Source organism: Rhinopithecus bieti, unplaced genomic scaffold, assembly GCF_001698545.2.
Source record: "Rhinopithecus bieti isolate Rb0 unplaced genomic scaffold, ASM169854v2 scaffold_68553, whole genome shotgun sequence".
NCBI lineage: Eukaryota > Metazoa > Chordata > Mammalia > Primates > Cercopithecidae > Rhinopithecus > Rhinopithecus bieti.
In genome coordinates, this window is record NW_016826183.1 from 1,347,481 (window position 1) to 1,373,008 (window position 25,528).

Sequence of the window (25,528 nt, forward strand, 5' to 3'; positions counted from 1 at the left end):
TTTTAAAAAAAAAAAAAAAACAAACCCCCCAGCCGGGGGAAAAGAGCAAGACCCCATCTAAAAAAAAAAAAAAAAAAAAATGCTTCCCATCTTGCAAACACACTATACAGACAGACATAAAGTCAGCTAGAGCCACAAATTCAGTGAAGTCTGAAAGGATTGGCAAGCATTCACTCAGAAAACCAGCAGTAACATTCTAAATACAAGAAAAGGAACCAGCCAGCCAGTCTGAAAATCAGAAAGACCAATGAAAATCCACAAGCAAGAAAGGTTTCAGACCGATGAAGACGAACCCATCAGTACCCCAGGACAATCCCATCTGCTCGTCCCTCCTCACAGTCTTGATCACCAGCATTCCCATTTTCTTTTTCACCCTGCAGCTCTTCCTCACTGCCCCGTGCCTGGGTCACGCTTGCTCACTCTTAACTTTCCAATGCCGTGCACTGTGTGTGAGGTTCTGTCCACTCTTCCCCGACTAGAGATCAGTGGGTTTTCAGGAGAATGATGCCTCCCCACTGTTGCTGCAAAGAGAGACCCATGGGAATGAGAACCAGAACTTGGATTCAACCTGCTTTCAGATGACAACCCCTCACGAAGCCACTCCTTCAAACACTGGCATGTTCAGGAAACAGGAGAGGGTGGCAGAAAGCATCAGAGCTCCAGGCAAGTAACCCCGTCCTACAGCACAGCCAGCCCAAAGAGCACATAGCGTGTTCTCTGAACGGTGACAATTTCGTGGTAATGAGACAGGCAAACGGCAAGTATCTCAAATGTGAGGAAAGTAAAGCCTGGTGGACTCAGGTCAGCAAGTCCTGCCTGCAAAGGATGACTCCAGCCACGAGTAAGGACAGGCCTGTGTGGACAAGAGCCTCTCTCGCCTAAGAACTTAGGAGACCTGGCTTTTGGTCCCAGCTACAAGCTTACAACAGAAAAAGGGGAAAAATTAACCACCTAGAGTACTTAACTAGGCAACAGAGACTTAGAGTAGCAAACGCTTACAGAATCTACAAACATTTTAAGTTAAGCAGCACAAGATGGGCTGTGACCGCTCACCCCAAGTTAAGAAAGCCGCTCACCGAGAAACCGGGAGAAGCTGTCTTTAAAAAAGACAAAGCGTACCAGCAAAGAATGCAGTGAGAACGCCCAGGAACTGGGGCTCGCCCTCAAGTCTGAGTCGTAAATGGCAACTAGGCATGCAAATTAATAAATGCAATCCATTTTCCTTCTCAGGGATCTGAAAGCAGACTGTGGCAAGGGAAATAGGAGGTGTTTGTGCTGTTCAAGCTGCCTGGAATCATGGTTTTCTAAATTCCTAGCTAATGAACACAAAAATCTGAGCAGGATTCAACAGTCCTAACAACCGATCCCAAATCACACTTGAAGGAGTAATTTCACTACAACTAAACTATTACGTCCCCCATGCTCCCCCTCACACACCTTTTGGAATAAAGTATCACCAACACCATGGCAATTATGACCATGCAAAAAACATCATCCAGAAATGACATCTTTACAGAGGTCTACGTAAGCACAGGAAAATAAACACTACATTAAATTCCAGCTTAAAGGACTGTGAAGGCATCAGCAACCACAGGGCTGAGGGCACAACCCAGACCAGCCAGTCGCCGAGGGGAGCCTCACTGGAAGGATGGCAGTGGGTGGGCACTGCCCAGAAAATGCCTGTCTCACTGGCGATGCACCAACTGACTTCACACACATGGCTATAGGAAACACAGTTAAGTTTGAAATTTCTCATTATTGACCCTAAGGAGAATATGATGGGAAAAGTTAACATTTTGGCAAAACATAAAAGGAGAAATATTTTCTATCAATACACTGGAGAAATACGTTGCTGTTTCAGAATATTCTGCATTATCTGTCGGTCCCTCAGTATAAAACTGTATGAGGTGACCTCACACCCACTAGGATGGCTACTAACAACAAAGAGCCCCAGATAAGAAGTGTCCCTGAATGTGCAGAGAAATTGGAGCCCTTGTGCACTGGGTGTAGAAACATAAAATGATGCAGCCACTGTGAAAAACAGCATGGTGGGGACCCCTAAAATTAAACACAGAATTACTATATGATCCTATGATCCAGCCATTCGACTTCTGAGCATATATCCAAAGAATTGTAACCAGGGTCTTGGAGAGAGATCTGTATACCATGCTCACAGCAGCATTGCTCACAACAGCCAAAAAGTGGAAGAAACCCAAATGTCCATCAACAGATGGATGGGTAAACAAAATGCGGTTTATATAAACAACAGAATAGTGTTCAGCCTTAATAAGAAATGCAATTTTGACACACACTACAACACAGGTGAGCCTTGAGGACACTGCAGTAAGTTAAATAAGCCCCCAGTCACGAAAAGACAAATACAGTATGATTCCGCTTCTGTGAGGTCTAGAGTAGTCAAATTCACACAGACAAAAAATAGAATGGTGGCGTGAGGGGCAGGGAAGAAAGAGAGAGAGACGGCAGCTACTGTTTAAAGGAGTTCAGAGTTTCAGTTTTGCAACGTGAAGATTTCTGGAGATGGATGGTGGTGATGATTAACAATGGGAATATACCTAACGGGACTGAACTGCAGGCTCAAAAATGATTAAGATGGTAAACCTCATGTTACGTGTATTGCACCACAATTAAAATTTTACAAAACAGTGATAAGGATCTGACAATTTTTCAAATTTAGGAAAAAACAGCCAAAGCTCCTTTTGTTTCCAAACCTCCAAATTCCAATCAATTCACAAAATACAGCAAATCCACATATCCACGTGTTTTTAACTAGGACATCTCCTTAATCCATAACCGTAAGTTAGAGGTTCATCATATAAACAAATTCCCAGGAAAAGGTCTACATGAATACAAAACACAAAGAAAAATAGTGTTTCTGAAAAGCATATGCTGTTAATAAAAGATCCATCAAGTGTGCTTACCTTCACTTTTTTCCAGTAAAGATGCTATGACTGCTTCATCCTCAATAGGGTTTAGTGAACACGTGGAATACACCATCCTTCCACCTGCAGCCAGCTGTTCGGCCCCGCGCGTTGCAATCCGCAGCTGTAAGCTAAGGGGAAATATCAGATGACTGTAAGGCCAAACATATCCATGAAGCACACATATTAGAAGCACCTTGCATCACATATTCATTACAAGTTTTTATAACACAATTATACTTTTAAAAAATCTTCTAGGGATCTAAGTGAAGTTAGAGTAAACTTATATGAAGTATTTCATGTTAATAAAAAAATGTATTATATAAATATTCTTACTGGTCTGTTAACCTTTCCCAATATGTCAACCAGCAAAGCATAAAGTTCAGTAACAACAGAATTCAACGTATCAGATGAAATTTCACTATTTAAAAAACCTCCATACTTTCTAAATATGTGGTATTTCTATGAAAAATTGGTATCATACATTCCAGTCCTAACTCTTGTCTTTGTATTGCAAAACAGTAGACAGTATTTTATGGAGGTGAGGCCTCCTGCTATAACTGGCTGTGGTGGATGCTAATTAGTATTCTTTGGCTCAGGCACAGTACAGTCCTGCATGCAAGACCATGGCATTTGACATGTCAAATAAAAAAAGAATACAAAGTTTTATGGACAGCATGATCAAAAGTATTTGAAAAAAGTACTTTAAAAATCCCTATAAACAGAAAAACAATACACCAAACATTAACAGACATGATCATTGTGTTATGAGATTTCTCTTTAAGAATGTTCCAAATGTTCTTCAATGAACAGTTCCCCATCACAAAAGCCAACTGAAAATATTTCTAAGAGATCAAAATGTCTCTTAGCAAAACAATGATACAAGAGAACAAAACAGAGAGAAAAGATTAGTAACACATACATCAAGAGGTAAATGGTCATTTCATGGAAAATACATGTTTGAAGTGTTGCAGGAAATTTTTACAGAAGGCATTTTTCATCAACATGTTATCTGAAAGGTCTACAATGTGCAGTTACTGCTCCTGAAAGGTTTTCAAATAACTTCTGATCAAACTGCTAAAGGTGGCCATTGCCCATCCTCTGATGCTTACAGCTCTATAATGAAAGATTGGATGCTCAGTTGCATAACAATAAATCTGTGCTAATCTACTTGTCACAGAGCATTAGCAGTGATGAAGTTTTACTTACCCATGTAGCTGCAAGCTATTTAAGGTGGTCCACTTTTTCCAAACATCAATGTTTTTTCTCATAGTGCCGTCTCCACTGGAAAAAAAGGTATTTAAGAGTGTAAAGCTCCCTACAGGTGGATGACTGCACTTCAAAAGATATGTCACATTCAAGCTAAGTGACAAAACAAGCATTACAAATATCAATTAGGAAACAATCTCCATTTTCACCAACTACAATTAACTTTCCGTTTTTGTTTTCAGGATTTTCTCATGTATTATACTTTTAAATTATACTTCAATTTTCAAACGGAAAATAATGGATTTGAACAGCAAACTCCACTCGCTATCTAAAGAGATATGAATGTGCTTCCATTTAGAAAAAATACTAGGCAAGACTAATTTGCAGACCTAGGACACAGACCCTAAAATACTATTGAAAACCTCAGTTAATCAACAACGATATTTTAATCAGAATGACATGAATAATGACTAATAAGAAATTTTCCACAGTTCAGCTAATATATTAAATTTTTCCTACAACCACAGTTAAACATTTCTGACTTTCCACTTTTATTTAATGGAAGTTATTTTCACGTTTTTGTTAATGGAAGTTACTTCCATGTGTATTTCATAATAAAGACTGGATGTGTTACTTTCTGTACCTCATTTTATCTATCCTGTTTTCCCAGAAGGTGATGTGTTTCTGTTGGCTTCCTCTGTAAATGCTGATTTTCCTGGGTGGTCTAGCCCTGTGTACAGGAGGGACTAGGTCTGCAGGATGGAAGGGTCCCATGAGATGTAATCCCCACTTTACAATGGCATTCCTGGCTGTACACTAGTGGCTTGCATGGTAGAAATCCCACCACAATTTCAGAAATTTCCCCAGTTTGCAACCTCTTGCTCATAAGGTCACTGTGTTCTCAGATCTCAGAATACGATACAAGGAACGAGTTTATCTTTCTGATCAAAAAACAGGTGTGGGAAAACATGAGACCCAAAGGAATACTGAAAAATTGCAGCCTAGGGGAAATAAAACTTCAGTTCATGACCTATTTAAAATTTTACTTTCAAGAGGACCTTTTCCAGATATTTTAACACTCGGCTATATTCAGAGCCACCAGCAGCAAGTTTCATCCTGAGTTCTGCCATGAGCAGTAACTCTGCCACTTAATGAAACAAAATGGCATTCTTCCATAATGTGGTATCGTATTTAAACCTTGCGTTCTGTGCTAACAAGTTGTGTGGCAGCTTTTGGATTCTGGTCTTGACAAACTTCTGTTATTCAGAAGGCATTACCACCTGGGATCATCATCTGTGCACCTCCTATGGGAACGGAACAGATGACGTCTTTACTTGTGTTTCTTTCCTTTTAAAAAAACTGTTACTCAGTTATACCATGAGTATTATTTTATAACAATAAACTAAATACTTTAGTTTATTAATAAAACTAGCTTAATAAACTATTTTATAAATATAAACTAAATAAATATCTAATATGTTGACGTATTATCTCAAGAAAGGTATAAATACACAAGTAAAATGAATTTCTTAAGGGCTTGAACTCCAAAATGTCTTTTTTTTCTTTCTTTCTTTCTTTTTTTAAGATGGGGTCTCTCACTCTGTCGCCCAGGCTGGAGTGGTGGCACCATCTTGGCTCACTGCAAGCTCCACCTCCTGGGTTCACACCTCAGCCTCCCGAGTAGCTGGGACTACAGGCGCCCACCATCACACCCGGCTAATTTTCTGTATTTTGTTTAGTAGAGACCGGGTTTCACTGTCTTAGCCAGGATGGTCTTGATCTCCTGACCTCGTGATCCACCCGCCTCGGCCTCCCAAAGTGCTGGGATTACAGGCGTGAGCCACTGCACCCTGATCGAAATTTCTCTCATTGAACTAAATACCATAAAATCCAATGTGATTGCATATTATTCTATGACAAAGTTTTTTTATATACTGTACTCATTGGAAGAACTAATACAAAATAGTTGGGGTGCACAAATTGTTCCAAGCAATAACATCCTAAAACACACCACAATGAGTCTAAAATTCTATTTTCCTCTTAGGTATTTTCTCAGTTTTTTTTTTCTCTTTATCTTTCTGCAGGCTATGGCAACCACCCCTTTCTGTTCTTTATCCAGCATCTGCTGTGCTGCTTATCATTAAGACTCTACGTGTCCATCTTTTGGTTTTGGCTCACGCTATCTTTCTCCGCACCCCAAGACTCACGTACAAATGTGTCATGTTCACGCACAACTTCATCTTAGTCTCTGTTTGACTTGATTTCTTTAGTGGATCTGGGCTTTCTGGCCAATAAGATAAATACCTGCAAGGGACATCACATAAAATTCGATCATAGAAGAGGATCTCTTTCCTGCCGTCCACATCTATCTGGAGCCTGGGTATGCTGGAGGCATCATGGTTGACCACCATGATACAGGGGCTGCTCAGCCTCTTGGCTTGATGGACGAGCAGGTAGCAGCGCTTGTTGTCCACATCATTAGCAATAACAAATCCCTCTGGGGGCACAGAATTGCAGTGTCAGGTGAAACAGAGCCTAATGGAGTCACATCCTGAAATATGTGACCTGTAAAGGTCAGCCAGTGAGAAGCTGCAATCCACCAAACTTAAGACCCACAGTCAAGGTTTTCTAGAAGTATGTTAACTGGTTCAAAAAAACGAACCAGGTGGCTCTGGATGGATTTTATGGACACTTGAATTTTGAAAGCCTCAGAAGTCATCTATTCAACAATTATTCACTTGTGCCAATTACCATGCCAAAAATATCTTTTCTATTAATAGTAACAATTACCAAAAAAAGATGAGAAGAAAGGTGTAGAAACAATAAAATCACCTTACAAATGTTTTAAAATCCTGAACATGAGCCGGGACTCTGCTCTGACTGTGAGTCAGGCTCCCAGGGTGGGGCCCCAAGCACCTGAATGTGGAAGCTCTTCCTGGGAGGCTCTGCAGGCTGAGAATTCTACTGGGTGTGCCTCTGCTCATTTCTGGTTCTTCTCACACCCCCAGCAAAAAGGCAAATATACCAACAACATTTATAATCAAAGCCACTCTTCAAAACAGTATAAAACGCAAAACATCCACAAAACAAAGAGGAGAACCTGCTGCTGCTGGGACACCAAGGTTCTTTACTGCCAATGTGGAGAAAATAACTAAAAACAGGGAAAAGTGAAGCAGGCTTTTTAGCCAAGGCATTATCTTTAAATAACGTAAAAAAGAAGACTTCAAAAAACAGACCTAACAAATATGCCTATTAAAACAGAACTAGAGAAGTTTGCCTGAACAAAGGTAGGACGAGAAGAAAGCTGACTCTAAAACATCACGAGAGGTATTTGTTTCCACTTAATAGAAAGGGGCGCGGTGTCAATATAACAGCTGCCATTTCCTGAGTACCTCGCAAGCTACATACTGACGCATCCCATTTTATATGGGATGTCTAACACTGTAAGTAACTTGCCGATTGGGATTTGAACCCAGGGAGTCTGACAGTAGCTTTCAACAACTACACACTACCACCCTTCATGTAAGGCAGTAAGTAATAATAATAATAATGATAATAGTAATAATAATGAGAAAAAGTGGGGGAAGGGGGAAGTTGTTACTAAAAATTCAAAGAGTGACATCTATCTTCCGTAAGGAGGCTTGATAGAGAAACACCATTTGCTTTTATAGAAAACACACATAATTCTAAAATAAAGCTCCCCCAAGGCATGAGTGTGTTGGTTTGAGTACTACTGACGGTGGTAGGCAAGATGTCCAGTTCTACTTCCGGTAGACAGAAAACACATCTGCTTGTCACAGGAGACTTCAGGGCCAAATGAGCAGGTAAAGTTAGAGTCTTTTCCTTGTCTACAATCTGCCAAAGTGGCATTCCTACCCTTCTGAACACAAGTCCAATGCATACCTGGAAAGGGGACATTCATGTCGGCATGTAGCATTTCAATTAACTGTGTGGTCTTTGAGCCAGGTGCTGCACACATATCTAAGATCTATTAACAAAGCAAGAAACTGTTTCATGTTTTTAAAAACCAAATATTCTGCATTTAATTTAAAGCAATTCTAGCTTTTCAATTTCTATTCCCAGATCTAAATATACTTCCTTACAGAGTCTATAGAATGACATATTTTACTTTCAGGGATTCCATAATATACACTGCTTCAAAATCACAGAATGATATAGGTCCAGTCTCCAAAGAGGATGGGAGCAGAATGAAACTGGAAGCCAGTGAGACTAAATATAGAGATGAACGAGTAAGAATCATGAGAATATAATGCTAAGGAACAGAGCTACCTAGGCTCAAATCTCAGCTCAGCCACTTATCAGCTCCGTAACATCAGGTCAATTACTTCTCCTTGCTTCCTTTTCCTCATCTGGAAAAATGGAAATGGTGACAGTATCTGCCCTTGGATGGTTGTGTGAATGATAAAGCAAACTAATTCACCTAAAGAGCACAGAGCAAGGCCAGAGGCCGTGGCTCATGCCTGTAATCCCAGCACTTTGGGAGGCTGAGGCAGGCGGATCACCTGAGGTCAGGAGTTAGAGCTCAGCCTGACCAACATGGAGAAACCCGTCTCTACTAAAAATACAAAATTAGCCAGGTATGGTGGCGCGCACCTGTAATCCCGGCTACCCGGGAGACTGAGGCAGAATTGCTCGAACTCAGAAGGCGGAGGTTGCGGTGAGCCAAGATTGCGCCATTGCACTCCAGCCTGGACAACGAGAGTGAAACTTTGTCTCAAAAAGAAAGAAAAAAGAGCACCGAGCGATGCTTGCCATACGATGAGCTCTTGACACATGTTCACTATCATTTTCAACCTAATTTAGCCAATCACCATCACTGAAGACCATATAGTAAACAAATCAATAAAACTAAATGGGAGAAAACAGTTTTCTAAACCATAAAATTAAGTAGGACAAAACAAAAAAAGAGAAACTAAGATATGTACATATTACTCTTTCTCCAAAGTGAAAAGGAGGAAAAAAGGACTAATTATATTAAGAAAAAATGGTTTCAACAAAACAAACAGGCATGACACTGTTAACAAGCTGCCCGCCCACACGTTTCTAGTTGCTGTACGCTACCTTATGATGAGGCCGGACGTTGAGGAGTAGTGGTGGGATCATGCTAACAGCTTCTTGACGACTGATATTTCCCTTGAGGAAAAAAAAGGCAGCAACAATTACAAAAATAAACAAAAAACGCAGAGAATTTCAATCTTTGGCATTGTTTCAAAGGCAACAGGAAAACAGCACAAAATCTTACATAGAACAAGAGAACTCGTACTATCGCACAGAACACTAAATGAGGATGGATCTGTACACTAGCGGACAAATGGTAGCTATACCATTCAAGTATTAGAAATTCAGGTAAAATACCAACTTTTATGAAAGAAAAGGGACTTGAAGCTTACAGAATCCCAACTCCCCATCGCAGGAGAGCACAGAAGCTAGAGGGGCAGCTCTCAAAGACAGAAATGCTATTAAATATTTAAACAAAAACGTTCAACAGCAGACAGCATCAACTTAGGACAGAAAGTGACTGTCAGATGGTTTTTCCTTCTTGCCTAAAATTCTGTTTCTTAGTCCTCCACTATTTTCAGACATAGCCCATGTCCACTTTCTATTTCTCACAACTACCCTTCAAAGAGATGAAGACATCAACCACTGCTTCCATCTTTCCATCTTTAAACCATCAATATCTAAAATCCCTCACCACACTCCCTGCCCCCTGTCTTCTCCAGCAGGCCAGGATATCTGTTACAAGGCAGAACTACTCAGGTGCAGACAAAATCCTCCTGCCCTGGCCCAGCACTAGCCTCAACCACACCTCTATTTTAGCCACCTTGAAGCTAAGGCTTTGCTCCATCACAACCCTACAAAAGCTGGGTCTTCTGCAAATGAACAGCCACCCAGGCAGCCATCACTCAGGCTGCGACTGTCAATACAGGCTTTCACATTGATGGCTGCTAATTTTCACCTCATGGGTTTCTGGCCAGCATGAGTCTGTAATGACTCACTCACTAGGCACATTGATTCCAAGCTTTTGAGTTATATGTGTGATCCCGATATGGTGGCCTTCTGTTTCCATCCAAGGTTTAAATTAAAGCATTAAGTAAGATGGGGACATCCCAGCAGACAGTCACCGGATTCATGATCACCCCGTGTAGACGTTTTGTGGCCAGCTTTCCATAACCCAGAGGTTACTGCCATTCATCTCAAGAACTCTCATCACGCTGACTCCTAATCAAAAACCTTCACTAGTTCCCTACATCTGCTACCCACACTAAATTCCCATCTCCTCCATCTTCCAAACACGCCAAAACCTGGCTCTTCCAACCTATCCATGTGTATCGCACCCCACAAACCCCTGCTCTCTTCCAAGTGCAAACCTGAGCTGTTCTCTAGCAGCTTACTGATCTTTACTTGGCCTTCCATCTAAATTAAAAGTTGAGCAAGAGAATCCTCTCCTGCACTGGTCTCAAGTACGGAACAGGGTATGTGGCAGCACTTAGTTCCTGGTTCTTGTTACTATTCAGGAAGGAAAAGCCAGGCAGACACAAGCCCAGTTTAGCCGGTTACCTAAATGACAGAAAGCCAAAGTGACAAAGAACCATAATCTGGTGACACACAGATTTACTAGAAAGTAGTAGTTTAGAAAATAGGAAGGAAGAAGCCTCTGATTTTAAATGTGAGAGTAAGAATTCCAAAAAAAACAAATACTCAAACTTTACGGGCATTCATTGAATTATTTACTACATGAGCAAATAGCTGTTTTGCCGGGGATGGTCTGCCGCTAAAGGTAAAAATCTCAGCACCTGAACTGCACTCAAGGAATGTGGGTGCCAACAGAGAAGGTGAAGACAGATGCCGCCCTGTGAGGACCACAGCTGGGCTTAGGTGTTTTGTGGTTCTTACATGTTTTGCGGTTACCAAGAAGAACATGTGCTAAGAAAAAATACATAGTATAAAAAGTAAAATCAAAAGCTTCATTTTTAGTAAAATAAATTGATTTTAAAAAACAAAACCAAAGACGTATTCCCCACCAAGATGGCCTTAAAATATATTACTTTTATGGACAACAGGCATCTGAAATGTGAACCTAAGAAGGAAATGACAGTGCAGTGCTCACCCCAACCCTATAGCCATCCCCAACCCTACAGCCATCCCCAACCCTACAGCCATCCAAATACATGAGCAAGAGGAAACAAGAAATAACTAGCCGGGACTGATATCCTTACTAAACTTCACGATTAGATAAACCACACAAGGCAACGGATACACAAATAGTCAGAAATCACAGGTGGCGCAAGCACTGTAGGTATCTTTACTGTGATGTCCACCTATTGCTTCTAGTGACAAGAACCTAAAAACAGAACTATGCTACATCTATGCATTCACAGCTTCAAGGAAACTAGCAAATCTAAAGAAATCAACTTACAGATTCAGTTTCACTAACTAGAAACTGATGAAACTTTTCCAACTGTGGCGATTTTCTCAAGATTTTTCGACTTAAATTTGTGTGCCAGGCAAGTTCTTCAGGATACCTGACCAAAAAGAAAGCAAAACATTTATGGATTATAAACAGTGAAGTCCTCTGTTGACAACTTTGTGCTTCTATCAGTCACATGCCAAAAGAGACTTCAAATGTTCTCCCTGTTCCTATTCACAATCCTCTAAGGACAGTCAGCAACACTCAGAGATGTCCCTGTAGGCATAAGGAACATGGCTCTAGCTACATCATGTGCCAATCAGAAACAGGAGACTCATGCGCGATTATAAGACATATGCATATTATTGCAAAATTATAATGACGAAACGTTCAAGATCAGATGGAAAAGTGAACACTCTTCTGCTCTTGACCAGTATAAGGTAACAACGGTAAGGTCATCAGAAATAAAAAGATACAAGATGACTTACTTAATGTGCAGATCGCACAGAATCAAAATAATGCAGTGTCAGAGTGTTCCACACACATCTGATTAGGAGTTTTTTTAAAATATATTTTTCATTATTTCTAACATCAGTTCAATAATGTACTAAAATATTTTATATACCAAAAAAATCCCTACCTTGGAAACCACTAATGTATTAATTTGAGCTCCTAGGCTGTTGCCTATATATAACTAAGAATAAAGCATTTCCTGCCGTCATTTCTGTGAATATATTTGAACCTGGGAGGTCAAGGCTGCAGTGAACCGTCATGACATCACTGCACTCCAGTCTGGGTGTCAAAGCTAGTATGATCATGTAAGTTACCAAATCACCAAAACATCAATATGAACACCACATGCCATTTAGATTTATTGTAAAAAGCTGAAGTTTCATTTTTAAATACAGATAAGCAGTCTAGATACACTTTGAACAAATATACCCTTACATGTCTTATTCGTCAAATTGCTGATAGTCAAAATGTAAATGTACTATAACAAGATTAAAATTTTACAGTATTTATAATTGTGAAGGCTGCTGATCTTATGATCATTTAGGAACTCTTTAATAGTTAAATACAAACAAGAAAATAACAGATAAATGTACGTTTCCTCTGGGTACAGAGAACAGCCTGGGCAACAAAGCAAGGCACTGTTTCTACAAGAAATTTTTTTAAATTATGTTTCTTATATAGCTTGAGGAACAGCATCATCTTTTTATGAGCCAAAAAAATGTTTATCGAATCTTTGTATAGATTTTAACATCAAACAAAATGATCTTAAAGAGGTATATTTTTTAGTTACTTAATTCAAATTTAGTCCGTATATTTTAAGAAAAAATCTTACTTGGGCCTTTTAAAGGATAAATTAAAAGGACCACTGTCATCTTCGCACGTCAACAATTCTCAAGTGGTAAGAACTCTGTAAATATATACAACACCTATGACAAACCATCCTCAACCTAGACATTAAAAGCACATAAATATGCCAGGTGCAGTGGCTCATGCCTATAATACCAGCACTTTGGGAGACCAAGGTGGGCAGATCACTTGAGGTCAGGAGTTCAAGAACAGCCTGTCCAACATGGCAAAACCCCATCTCTACAAAAAATACAAAAGACAGCTGGGTGTGGTGACATGGGCCTGTAATCCCAGCTACTTGGGACGCTGAGGTGGGAGGATCACCTGAGCCCAGGAGGTGGAGGTTGCAGTGAGCTGAGATCATGCCACTGCACTCCAACCTGGGCGACAGAGACTTGTCTCAAAAAAAAATAAATAAACAGCACATAAATAGAATGACAATAAGATGCACTCTGAAGAACTGGTTGTCAAAACAATGCTTTTTAAAGAATGCTTTAGGATAATTTCTCATTGTTCTGAGTCTACGAATATAAGAAAAAAAATGAAATTGGCCCAAGCTATGGTACGATACAAAACTTTCCTTCTAGAAAATGTAGTTCCAAAAAACACTTTCCTAAATTGTATTTCACTATGTACCAGAGGATTGGGAAGAATATTACATGATCTATTTCTGCATCTTGAGCAATACAGAAAACTACCAGAAGTCCTGAAAAGCTTCTGCTTTACTTGCTTGCTGAGAGATTTAGTATCCTAAAACTGACAAGTGAATTTGAATAAATAAATGTTCAGAGAACAAAGCTGCCAAGAAACTGGCACTGGCCAGGAATGGTGGCTCACGTCTCTAATCCCAGCACTCTAGGAAACCAAGGTAGGAGGATCGCTTGAGCCCTGGAATTCAAGACCAGCCTGGGCAACACGGTGAAACTCCATCTCTACAAAAAATAAACAGATTAGCCAGGCATGGTGGCATGCACCTGTAGTCCGAGCTACTCGGGAGGCTGAGGTGGGAGGATCGCTTGAGCCTGGGAGGTCAAGGCTGCAGTGAACCGTCATGACATCACTGCACTCCAGCCTGGGTGACAGACTGAGACCCTGTCTCAAAATAAAATACAGAAACCATCACTGATACATTATCATTGGAAATTTATTGATACATACATCACTTGGAAAAAGCCAAGTATTAGAAACCTAAATCATACAACGTTTTGTTCATACCCTTCAGCTGTGTGTTCAGAAAATTAAAGCAAACAAAAACATAACTGGCTGTTGGCAGACAGCGATTCGCTTTCATTCTTCAACTACAGACAACCTGCAGATTCTAAGAGTTTGGTAATTACCTTGTCACACACCCAGACACGTTGTTCAACAAACAAGGTGGAAAAGCAGCCATTAAATGTTAAAAGGGCTGATCGAATCAAAGTTTAACTGTAGTTTGCAGAGAGTAATAAAAGCTAGCAAGCCTTATTAACATCGCATGGTTTCTCCTAGTTTGCTGGAGCCTGCAGAAGAAAAGGCCCACATTGACGTGCCCTGAGAACACACCTCTTCCCTACAGACGCATGCTGAAACCCTCCTCCTGGACAGGAACTTCATCTTAAAAGCATTTCTTATCCCATCTCTGTACTTCTAAACATAAGGTTTTAGAAACAAATGTTTCCAGGTGATTGTGTGAAGCAGCACATACATCCATCACTGCTAAAAATACAAACATGCCCAAGGAGAATCATAATCCTGTCTTCTTAAAATATTTTATATGGTTTGGCTCTGTGTTCCCACCCCAATTTCACCTTGAATTGTAATATTCCCCACATGTCAAGAGCAAGACCAGGTGGAGATAATTAAATCACGGGGACAGTTTCCCTTATGTTGTGAGGCTGCAGTGAACCATCACTCTCATGACAGTGCGTCTGTTTTCAGGGGGAGATAGGATGGTTTATAAAGGGCTTCTTCCTTTGCTCGGCACTCATTCTCTCTCCTGCCGCCCTGTGAAGAGACCTTCCGCCATGATTTTAAGGTTCCTGAGGAGCCCCCTGCCATGTGGAAATGTGAGTCAATTAAGCCTCTTTCCTTTATATACACATTACTCGGGTATGTCCTTATAACAGCATGAAAATGGACTACTACAGTATCAGACCTCTACTTCAAGCAGAACGTAATCAGTGTCGTCAATATAATCTTCAAACGACTTGAGAAAAGTCTACAACCTAGTTACTAGTTACTGGGAGGAAAAAAAGCTTGATCTCATGAAGGCTACCTCTTCTCAGCAATGCCATAACTAGAGGCTGAAAAATATCTACCCTTTCCACTGACCTCACTACAGTGGACAATTAGTGACCACTAACAGCAACCTAGCACCTGAATCATTTTCCTATACTGTACCCTTCAAGCTTTTAAAAATCTAAGATGTGGCACATCTATTATTTTTTTTTATTTTTTGAGATGGGGTCTTGCTCTGTGGCCCAGGCTGGAGCACAGTGGCATGATCTTGGCTCACTGCAACCTCCACCTCCTGGGTTCAAGCGATTCTCATGCCTCAGCCTCCCTAGTGACTGGGATTTTAGGTGTGTGCCACCATGACGGTCAAATTTTTGTATTTTTAGTAGAGATGGGGTTTCACGATGTTGGTCATATTTATTCCTATATCCCAGAAACACATTCCATGATGGTGATATTTGGTCTTGATACTGGTTGAATATTGACTTAATGTTTGGCCAGTTGGCATTCATTGTGAACGTATAAGCTTATCTGTGATAGACAATGAAAGTCCAAATAGCCAATGAAAGAAAAGCAAGCAAACCTGTACCCCACGATTAATGAAAATCTGACCTCGATTTGCGAACACTAAAGGTTATCTAGAAAGGAAAGATAACACTATGTACTGGAAGAGTCAAAACCTCAAAAGTTGATGCAAAACACTGAATTCGGCAGGGCGCAGTGGCTCACGCCTGTAATCCCAGCACTTTGGGAGGCCGAGGTGGGTGGGTCATGAGGTCAGGAGATCGAGACCATCCTGGCTAACATGGTGAAACCCCGTCTCTACTAAAAATACAAAAAATTAGCCTGGTGTGGTGGCGGGCGCCTGTAGTCCCAGCTACTCAGGAGGCTGAGGCGGGAGAAAGTTCCACCGGGAGGTGGAACTTGCAGTGAGCCAAGATCATGCCACTGTACTCCAACCTGGGCGACAGAGTGAGACTCCGTCTCAAAACAAACAAACAAAGGCTTAACTCACCTTTTCGTGCATTACTTTTCTTTTCTGAGAACTCAATACCTCAAAGTTAATAATAACTGCTTTTCCACTTATAAGTTAACCGAAGGACTGGCGCCTCTGGAGTTCTCCAAGCATCTTTACAAGATGCTGTCAGCACAAGGGATCACCTTCATACAACTGAGACTAGAACTGAGCCATGAGGAATAGGTAACCCAGAGGGCACCTGCAGGACAGGTCAGGAAAGAGGTGGCTCCCGGAGTAGTAGTACGCATGGGTGCCAAGACTCGGAAATGCTACACTGGCTGGTGCAGTCTGTACTGGGAAGTAGCAGGAGACAACCTGACAGCAGACAGTGGTAACCTGTCTGTAATGGAAAACACTAAGAGACCACCTACCAGGAGACTGTTGTCAAGCTAAGTCCGTCCTTTTTCTGAAGGCAAAGAAGCCACTCTGCAACAGTTTTGATGAGAAAACAAGCGCTGTAACATGGAGCTGGCAGACGTGGTGACATAAAGGAAGAGGTTGGAGGTACTAGGAAGAGTTGGCTGAACTCAGTGACTCATAAAGCTGCAAATTGCATGAAAACTTGGATACCAATGTAATGTTGATAAAAGCACCAGGTACTAAAACATTAGGATGTTTGCCAAGTATACCCAGGCTCTTTCATGTTAACAGCAAATGCAGCACCAAGAAATATAATTCAACTGATAGAGATTAATATCCTAAGCAAATAATCAGCATGAAGCATTGTGGTACCTACCAACTCAGTGGCTGTGGAACTTCAACTTTCTGACCGTCCACCTCCAGGTCCTCCAATTCCTTAAAATATTTGTTCTTTAAGCAATGGAGAATCTCTTTTGCATGGCTATTGAAAAACAAGAAAGTGTCAAACGGATCTAAAAAGCTAAGTTAATACATTGTATCTTTTTAAATTTAAGACTGCAAGTATTTTAAAACTAAAACCAACTTTTGCATGGAGAGTAAACATTCTTCAGTCACTACTTTTACACTGTATCCCTTCAAAATTTGAGCAATTCACACTGTTTATCCCTAAGAGCACCACTGCATTCCTTCTCTCCTAAGTATACCTACAGTTTTAGTTTTACTTGCGACTCATTTAGAAAGCTGTAACTACAAAGATGGGGGGGAGGCGCGGAGGGGGGAAGGACCAAGGGGTTTTATGCATTCTCTATAAATTCTCTTACGTTCCAAAAGGTAAGACCCTCAGTTTCCCTCCTGGACGATTCCCCAGGAACCGAATCTTCCTCAGATCCCATTTTCATTTCCTCTTCTAACCGTGCACCTGCAATACCTCCGTGACCATTTCATTGGACCCTGTGCTCCCCCTCAATGCTTCCTGAATCCAAACCGCTGAAACGCCACGGTTCTCTGGCATTGTAACACTTGTCGGAGAAAACACCATCTCCTTTAACCTCCCAACCTGGCCCCAACTCCCAAAAAATCAGGCACTGTCCCCCTACCTTTTGTAACCAGTAATTCTTAAAGTGGCCGGGAGGGGCTCCCTGAGAGCGTCCATGAACTGGCCCCACTCGCCCTCGGGCACGATCTTGAGTTCCTGGTAGTAGTGCTCGAACAGCTTGTTCTCCTTGACGATCTCGGGGTAGCCTCCTTCCCAGCCCTGAGAAAGGAAAGGGACGTCTACCCCGAGGCCCGAGGAGCCGCCCCTCGCCGCCGCTTCGGAGGCCTCGGGGTCCGGGAGGCCCACGAGGAGCCCCTGGCCCGCCCGCCAGGTCCCGGCTCCTACCGCCTCGCCGCGCTTTCCACCGCCCTCGGCGCCATCCTCCGCGTCCTCTGGCCGCTGCTGTTGCTGGAGCCGCCGACCCCGCGACCGCCGCCCCATAGCCCACGCGGCCGCACGCGCAGCACGCAAAAACCTGCCCGCCACGGCCAGAACTGGAGCCCTACAGCTCCCGGGACTTCCGGCCGGAAACCAAGGCCCCACGTGTCCGGGCCTGGTCCTTTCGGGGGCCTTTGGGGACCGTCCAGGAATAAGCCTAAAGCGCACAACCCGTCTTCCCTAAAAGCAGCGAGAGAGGGAAAACCGCGGACAGCTCTGAGGGGCAAAAAGGCTCCAGGAAGCAGCCATGAAGGCGTCTCCGCGCGAAGCGTCCAGGTTTCCCACGCGGTCTCAGGGAGCTCCGCGGACAGCCTGAAGCCGCCAGTTCGCAGAGCGGCGCCGGGTTACCGCGGCCCCGGCGTGGGCGGGGCGCTTGCAGGTCCCTCCCCGCGCAGGTCCTCGCCCCGCCCCCGGGGCCGCGCCCACAGCCCCGGCTGCCCTGGAGAAGCCTGGGTTGAGAACCCTTTCTGCAGTGTCCCGGCAGTGCGGGACTCGGGGAGCCGCCCGTCCCGCCCCCGCGCCCCCGCCTTATATGTTGCCTGTCGCGGCCTCTGGGGCATGGAGCACGCTGCCCTGCCCCGGCGATGGCGACGGCGGTGGCGGAGGAGCGCCTGCTGGCCGAGGAGCGCCTGCTGGCCGCACTCGCTTACCTGCAGTGCGCCGTGGGCTGCGCGGTCTTAGCGCGGAATCGTGAGACGAACTTGGCGTACGGCCGCCACGCGCCGCCCAGCTTTAGGGTCCGAGTGCCGGCGCGGGCCGCCTGGGTGGTGCAGGAGCTGCCCTCGCTGGCTCTGCCGCTCTACCAGTATGCCAGCGAGTCCGCCCCGCGCCTCCGCAGCGCGCCCAACTGCATCCTCCTGGCCATGTTCTTCGTCCACTACGTGCATCGGTAACCTTCCCGGCCCCCGACCCCCGGCCCGGCGTCCTCTCCGACCCTCCCCTCACTGCCAGGTGCCGTCTCTCCGAAGCCTCCCCAACCCAGATACCCTCTCCCTGCCAAAGCCCCGGGGCGTCCCGCATCTGCACGGGTCCCCTTCCCCTGCCGTCCCTGGGGTCCCCTCCCCGAGTCCCCCGGCCCCGGGAGTTTGGAAACCAGAAGGGATTCGTCTAGAAAGGGCGGGAAGCAAAGGACTAGAAGGGAGTGATGGAAAAAATCATGATGAAACTGATCTGGAAAGAGCCACTCGGTGGTCCTAGGTTTGGTTTCCTTAGCCGGGCGCGGTGGCGCCTGTCTGTAATCCCAGTTACTCGGGAGGCTGAGATGGGAGAATAGCTTGAACCCCCGGGAGGCGGAGGTTACAGTGAACCGAGATCTCGCCACTGCCCTCCAGCCTGAGTGACAGAGCGAGACTCTGTCTCAAAATTAAATAAATAAAATAAATAATTAAAAGTAAAATGTAAAATTAAAATGAAGACTAGATTTTGTTCCCTTAGATCACGACTGCGGGGGCGGGGGGTTGGGTGGGTGACCTAGAGTCTAATGCTGATGGTCTTCAGTCTTGAGGGCCACTGGTTTCTACTCCTTTATGCCGCTTCCCCCTTTGGTATCTTTGGTGATGGTGGAGCTGTTTTCTCCCAGCCAAGTGATCAGCTGCAACTGGAAACCTGGTATGCTAAAATTGCCTAGGAGTTTCTCTATATAGGCTTGATCACTTTCACACTTTCATCTCCACCTTATGCAAGGGACACCAGGATTGTGGGGGTGGCTTTCCAGGCAACAACCTTAAACCTTAAACAAATCAAGTCTTAAAGATGACTTCTAAATCTTTCAAGGTGTTTTTGTTTTTTTTTTTTTTTTTTGAATATTTGAAAACTGGCTGTGTCTGAAATCTTCAAGTCTTCTAGTAAGTTGGGGTTCTCTCCAGGTCCTATCTTTTGGCTTTTACACAGCTAAAGCAAACGGCAGGTCAAAAGTTTAAAATCAAATTTTAAATGTTTTCATTCAGGCTCTGGAAAGCTTCACCGTTAAAAAGGATGTCTCTGCACCCAAGGAAGTTGAACTTACTGGCTATGTGGCTATGGGCCGTTTACCCTACCTTTCTGATTTGGGGTCCCACCTTAAAACACCCACTTCCCACCGAGACAGGAAGAACTCAGTGTGTCTTTATAAGCCTCTGTTCTTTATCCTGGTGTCATGCATTCCAGCGAAGAATTTTTTTTTTTGGAATAGGATCAACCATTGCTACACATGTGTGAATGCACATCCAGACATGTACTCTGTGTGTCATTCATGTGCCAGCAAAACTGTGGCATTGGAAATGGAAAATGGAGCACTTTACAAAGTTTTGCCTGACATCCCAAATGGAAGCTTTTTAACTGGAGACATCATGTTTAATTGTACCTACATTCACTCAAGCAAAAAAATGAATGCAACCTCCCAAAGGGCCAGGGTCACCTTGAATGATAGAACTTGAATGGCTCATTCATACAGAGTAAAACATGGAGACACAGCATGCTGCTGTCTTCCCTGAGGCTGTTGGATGAGGAGCTGCTAGGATGAAAACCCACTTCCTATACTAATAGTTTAAAAGCTGCTCCAAGAGGATTGGCTGGGTCAGGTATAGTTTTTGTAAACTGCTAGGCTATTTTTTTTGGGGGGGGGTGGGGTTGTACATGTTATTGTGTACATAGCCTATGTGGTTTGGGGACATTTACGTTTTCCAAATAGAAGAGATAAACATTTTCCATTCTACCCAAGCAACTAATTTATTAAACAGTCATTTGAGCTAAGTCATGAGCACTTGGAAGAGAACCAGAGTGGAAACAGCATTTAGCACTGAGCACAAACCATCCCAGCAGCCCCTGGAAGCGTCCTGGAGCCCCTTATTTGCACAGGGCCCTGCAGAGAACACCAGACCCAGTGAGAGGAGGCTGTGGGTACAAGGATGACTCTTAGAGGCAGGAGAAAGGTGAGCCTGAGGAGGCGCTGGCCAGGCAGAGCCAGTAGCACCTTACAAAACCTGACAGGTGTGCTCACAGGCCCTGTGCTGAGCTGTGAGATTTCGCAGGAGTGAGGTTGGGCCCTGCCCTGGGGAGCTAGAGCCTCTTTTGGGAGTGGCGAGGACCAGAGCCCAGTCCAGGGACTTTCCACAGTGCATGAGGCCTGAAGGCAGCAGCAGAGCTACAGCTCTTGCCAGAGCAACTGACAGTTCCAGGAACAATGAGTACAGGACAGTCAGCTCAGGAGAGAGGAAAGGTGCAGAAAAGGATAGAGGGAATAGTGCGCTTTCATGTATTTATTCAGCAAACACTGAGGACCTACATGCCAGTGAGGATTTCTGGACCTGGCGTTGTGCTGGGGATATAGTGACAAGACATTCCCTTTTAGTTGAGGAGTAAAAGACAGGTTGTGGAGAATCTATGGGGACTTTTGGACACAAACACCAGGGAGGGAAGGACAGGCTGCCTGGAAAGGGACAGGGCTGGGGTGAGGCGGATAGCCGTGACGCAGGACGAGCTGTGGTCCTGACCAGTTCCCCCAGGAGGGCAAAGGACATTTTCAGGAACATCTTTAGGGCTCGCGGTGGCGACAAAGATTGCCTGCATCCTATCTGTGCTGAGGCCTCCTCCTTCTGATCCCAGGGCGCTTGGGTTCTTGGGGGCAGGGGCGGCAGCGTCTCACTGGGGCCTTAGTCATGCGGCACGTGGAGTGGCGTCTGGCACGGTGGCAGCCCCTGGAGGCAGGTGCCTTCCCCAGCCTCCTGGCAGGCTTCCCTAGGGCCTTCCGAAGCCTGTGCTTACTCCTGTCACCTTTGCCCTCTGCTGCGTGGTTACGGTGACGCCCCGCTGCATCTACCCTGTTCCCTAGCCCTGTATTTTGTTTCCCTGGGCTGGTGCTGTAACCCAGGTCCTCATCGCCTGTGTAGGTTCTTGCTGGGCTTCTTCACTCTTCCCCACTGGTCTTTCTTTACCCTCGTTTGTGAATCCTGCTTTGCTAGATACAGCAAAAGTCTCCTGGAGTCAAGGGCATTAGCTCTGAACTGTGTTGGAGTTGCTGGGTGGCTTTGCAGACTGCTGCCTGACCTCAGGCTCTTTCTCTCCACCCAGGCAGGTTTGTTCAGTGTTCCCTGAACCCAGGCTGCTTTGCTCATGGATTTTCCTTCGCCACTATCAGCAGTGAGTTAGGGGATTGTCTCTTCGTTGCACATTCATTTAACAAATAACTCCGAGGAGCCTGAGCAGGAGGTGCTGCTTGCCACGGGAGCCCTCAGTGACTGCCTCTGTTAGGACTGGTGGCCAAGTGGTGCCCAGAGTGCAGACAGTCAGGTGCCCTGAGGTCTCCTCTTTCTGACATCTGCCCCAGGTCTGTACTCAGCCAGGTCCATGACCTTGTGGGACTTTGCTTCTGTCTTTATCTCTGACGATAGTGCCTCAAAAAAATTGCACCTACTTTTATTCCTTGTTTCTCGCATGTAATTCTATTAATGGGCTCTTGTGGGGAGCCTAGCCCAGCTTCACTTTTAAATGTCGTGGGTAATGTTAAAACACAGCAGGGAACTTTGAGGGTGAAGTATGTTAAAAGATAAACTCAGGTGCATTAAAATTGTAGTTTTTTAGGCTGGGCACAGTGGCTCATGCCTGTAATCCCAGCACTTTGGGAGGCCGAGGCAGGTGGATCACACGAGGTCAGGAGTTCGAGACCAGCCTGACCAACATGCCGAAACCCTGTCTCTACTAAAAATACAAAATTTAACTGGGTGTCATGGCACATGCCTGTAATCCCAGCTACTTGGCAGGCTGAGGCAGGAGAATCACTTGAATCCGGAGGTGGAGGTGCAGTCCAGCCTGGGCAACAAGAGCGAAACTCATCTTAAAAAAAAAAAAGTTGTAGCATTATTTTGGAGCAGACCAATTCATGACTCAGCACCAAACCACAAGCAGTGTAAGCTCCACCTAGAAGGCGTGTAGGAAAGCGATTATGTAAGATGTGTTTGCACAGGAAAGACAAAGGAAGCATTTGATTGGTCAGAGTGGAAAGTCCTGGAGATTAGTGGGTGGTTTCTGATTGGCACAATCTCTCATTAGAAGTCACTTGGCAGTTTCTGATTGGTTTAAGTTTCCTTCCACTGTTAGGTTTCCATGTGCTTATGTAAGACATAAGACACCATCTCAGCCTAATGGCCTTCTAATTAATTTGTTTTAAGGAGGGCATACTGAATCCTTGGCCCTTGTCTCATGGATTGGAATAATCTGAGAAAAGAAAAACTTCTATTCGAAAGTGTAGAATGATGAAAAGTGAAATAATGATGGCCAAGTGTTTATTTTAAGCATGCTTTGTTGGCAGCTGTGCAATTTGGCCATCATTTCAAAAGTCTTTTACAGAAGGAAAGGCTAGGCGAAAGGAACAGACCCAAATCTAAGAAGTGCTATAGATTTCAATGGTCTCAAGTTGTTGAGGGAAAAAAGCAATAAAGTCAATTATTAAAATTAACCACTCTCAGTTTTAAACATTTAAAAATGATTAAATCCACCATGGCCTAAATTACTCCCATATAACCAAATTCTCTATTTCATTGTCCCCAAACTTGGGGGTACAACATTGCAGGTTGTCCTGAAAGATGACGTCCAGTTGCTTTGAGAGTCTAATCATTTGCTGAATAAATGCCTATTTGTTACAAGTCAACCAAGGGATTATCATTCCCAGTTTGTTGGGAAGATATTTCAAGACATACTTTTTTAGTTCACTGTGTGAATTAAATAGGCCTAGAACTTGCTTCCAAGATGACAAAACCCAAGAATCTTACTTTAAACGTTTGAAAGACTAGTCATTCCAAGTGTGCATTTTCATCCCTGGAATGCATACTGTATTATATTTTGAGTCTTTCCCCTTTGGAGCAGATCACGTCGAGCAGATGAGTAGGAACAGTTATTTACCAGTTACTTGGGTTTATACTGTATGGGTAATTCTGCTGGTTTGAATAGCTGGAGAAATCACTCAAGTGCTGCTTAGGAGTAGACGTTTGAGAAGTTCGGAGTTCTCAGTGCCCTTATGTGGGTGCCACCCCACAGACCTCGCGGAGAGTAAGAATGGACAGGGAAGCAGCCCCAATCATTTTGTTCTTCTCGATAATCTATTTTTCTTCTTGGGTGCTTATAGGGTATTTTCTTTTTCCTTAGATGGATAATCTGTGTTTGCTTGTTTATTAATTTCACCTGATTCTCTCTGAGCCTTTTTAGGAAATTGAATTTAACCCAGGAAACTGAATTTCTCCATGTCTCTCATTCCGTCTGTTCTGAATGTTAGGTGCCAGGACTTAAGACACTTGTCAATATTGTATGTGAACAAACTTACAGGTGAAATACATGCTTGTTGTAGAAAACTTAGAAAATAATTCAAGGAAAGAAATAAAAGGTGCCTATAATTGCATTTTAGAGATAAAGCTGACAGTATTGTGGTACTATCTTTTTCCCATATCTTTCATTGTTTTTAATAAGTTTTTTTTTCTAAGCAGTGGAAATACAAACATACAAACACATACAACATCTTGTAACCTACTTTTGGCAGTTGGTATTTCTTTTGACTTAATAGAAACACTTAGTGAAAATGACTGACAGCGACAATTTCATATGCTCGAGCCAGACATTCCCACATCTCAACGGGTCCTCATCGTGTGGTGGCTGGAGCACCTGGGAAGGGGACATTGCCAGCCAGCCCTGCCACTGTGATGTTCTCTGGCCACGTCACCATATTCCTGCGAGCTTCCATGTTCTGATCTGTAAAATAGGGATAACAGTCACAGGTTTGCAGTGTAAAAAAAAAGGGGGGGCATTTAGTATAGGATTAGGAATTATAGAAACACTTCTATAAGGAACTATAAGATGCACTTTTATATTATATCTAAGCTTGTAAACTCAACCAAAAGGCAACTGCAAATCGTCCTGGTCATTGAAGCACCAAAGAAATTCTGGCTCATTAATGCTCTCAGTTCAGCTCCATCATCAAACATGTCTTCCATTCCTGGTGGCCTCACAGACACCAAGGTTTGCAGTTTTCATGGGTTATAAAAACAACTTGATGAAAAGCAAGTGTCATTCTTTTTTTTTTTTTAATAGAGATGAGATCTCCCAATATTGCCTGGGCCGGTCTCAAACCTCTGGGCTCAAACAGTCCTCTTGCCTTGGTTTCTCAAAGTGGTGGCATGACCACCACACCAGGCCAAAGTCTTGTTCTTTACATGGAAAGAGATAGAATAAAATAGGAAAACTAACATGACGGAGAACGAAGTGTCAGATTTAATCTTACATCTACTCTGATGAATCAGCAAACAGAGTCTCTGTGTAGCTTCCCAGACCTGACTGTTTTGTATTCATTAGCTTGTAATCAGAACAGAAAACAGATTGATAACACATTACTTAACGTTCTTTTTAATCCAAGTGCTTCATAGTTTCTCTTAAATATGGTTTCCATCCTAAGGGATTGTCACCTTGTTCAATCCTTTATTTTCTCAAAGAGAGGGGATAGTTGTTTCCCATTGTTCCTCTGTGGAATGCTGACTGTGTGTGCGAATGGGACGGTGTAGGAGAAA

At 43.5% G+C, this 25,528-nt stretch overlaps 2 protein-coding genes across 3 annotated transcripts in view; one reads left to right on the forward strand and one right to left on the reverse strand.

Annotated features, from left to right (window-relative positions):
• The window catches only part of NSUN2 (NOP2/Sun RNA methyltransferase 2), a 33,749-nt gene extending 15,364 nt beyond the window's left edge, over positions 1-18,385 (reverse strand). Inside the window, exons 1-9 of one of the 2 annotated variants that reach the window (XR_001883632.1) lie at positions 17,910-18,311; positions 17,626-17,783; positions 16,905-17,009; positions 11,587-11,692; positions 9,231-9,302; positions 8,052-8,136; positions 6,453-6,645; positions 4,149-4,223; positions 2,940-3,070 (exon numbers count right to left, since the gene is read on the reverse strand). Coding sequence is in view for 1 of the 2 variants with exons in the window: in XM_017863344.1 (XP_017718833.1) it covers positions 2,940-3,070; positions 4,149-4,223; positions 6,453-6,645; positions 8,052-8,136; positions 9,231-9,302; positions 11,587-11,692; positions 16,905-17,009; positions 17,626-17,783; positions 17,910-18,005 (1,021 nt within the window). In the remaining variant the exon portion in view is untranslated. Of the gene's footprint in view, positions 1-2,939; positions 3,071-4,148; positions 4,224-6,452; positions 6,646-8,051; positions 8,137-9,230; positions 9,303-11,586; positions 11,693-16,904; positions 17,010-17,625; positions 17,784-17,909 lie in introns of both variants that reach the window. The other variant, XM_017863344.1, reaches the window with a different exon arrangement.
• Positions 18,352-25,528, forward strand: part of SRD5A1 (steroid 5 alpha-reductase 1) — a 38,491-nt gene continuing 31,314 nt past the window's right edge. The window contains exon 1 of the mRNA XM_017863345.1: positions 18,352-18,891. Coding sequence (XP_017718834.1) covers positions 18,587-18,891 — 305 coding nt within the window. The 5' untranslated portion in view covers positions 18,352-18,586. The remainder of the gene's footprint in view (positions 18,892-25,528) is intronic.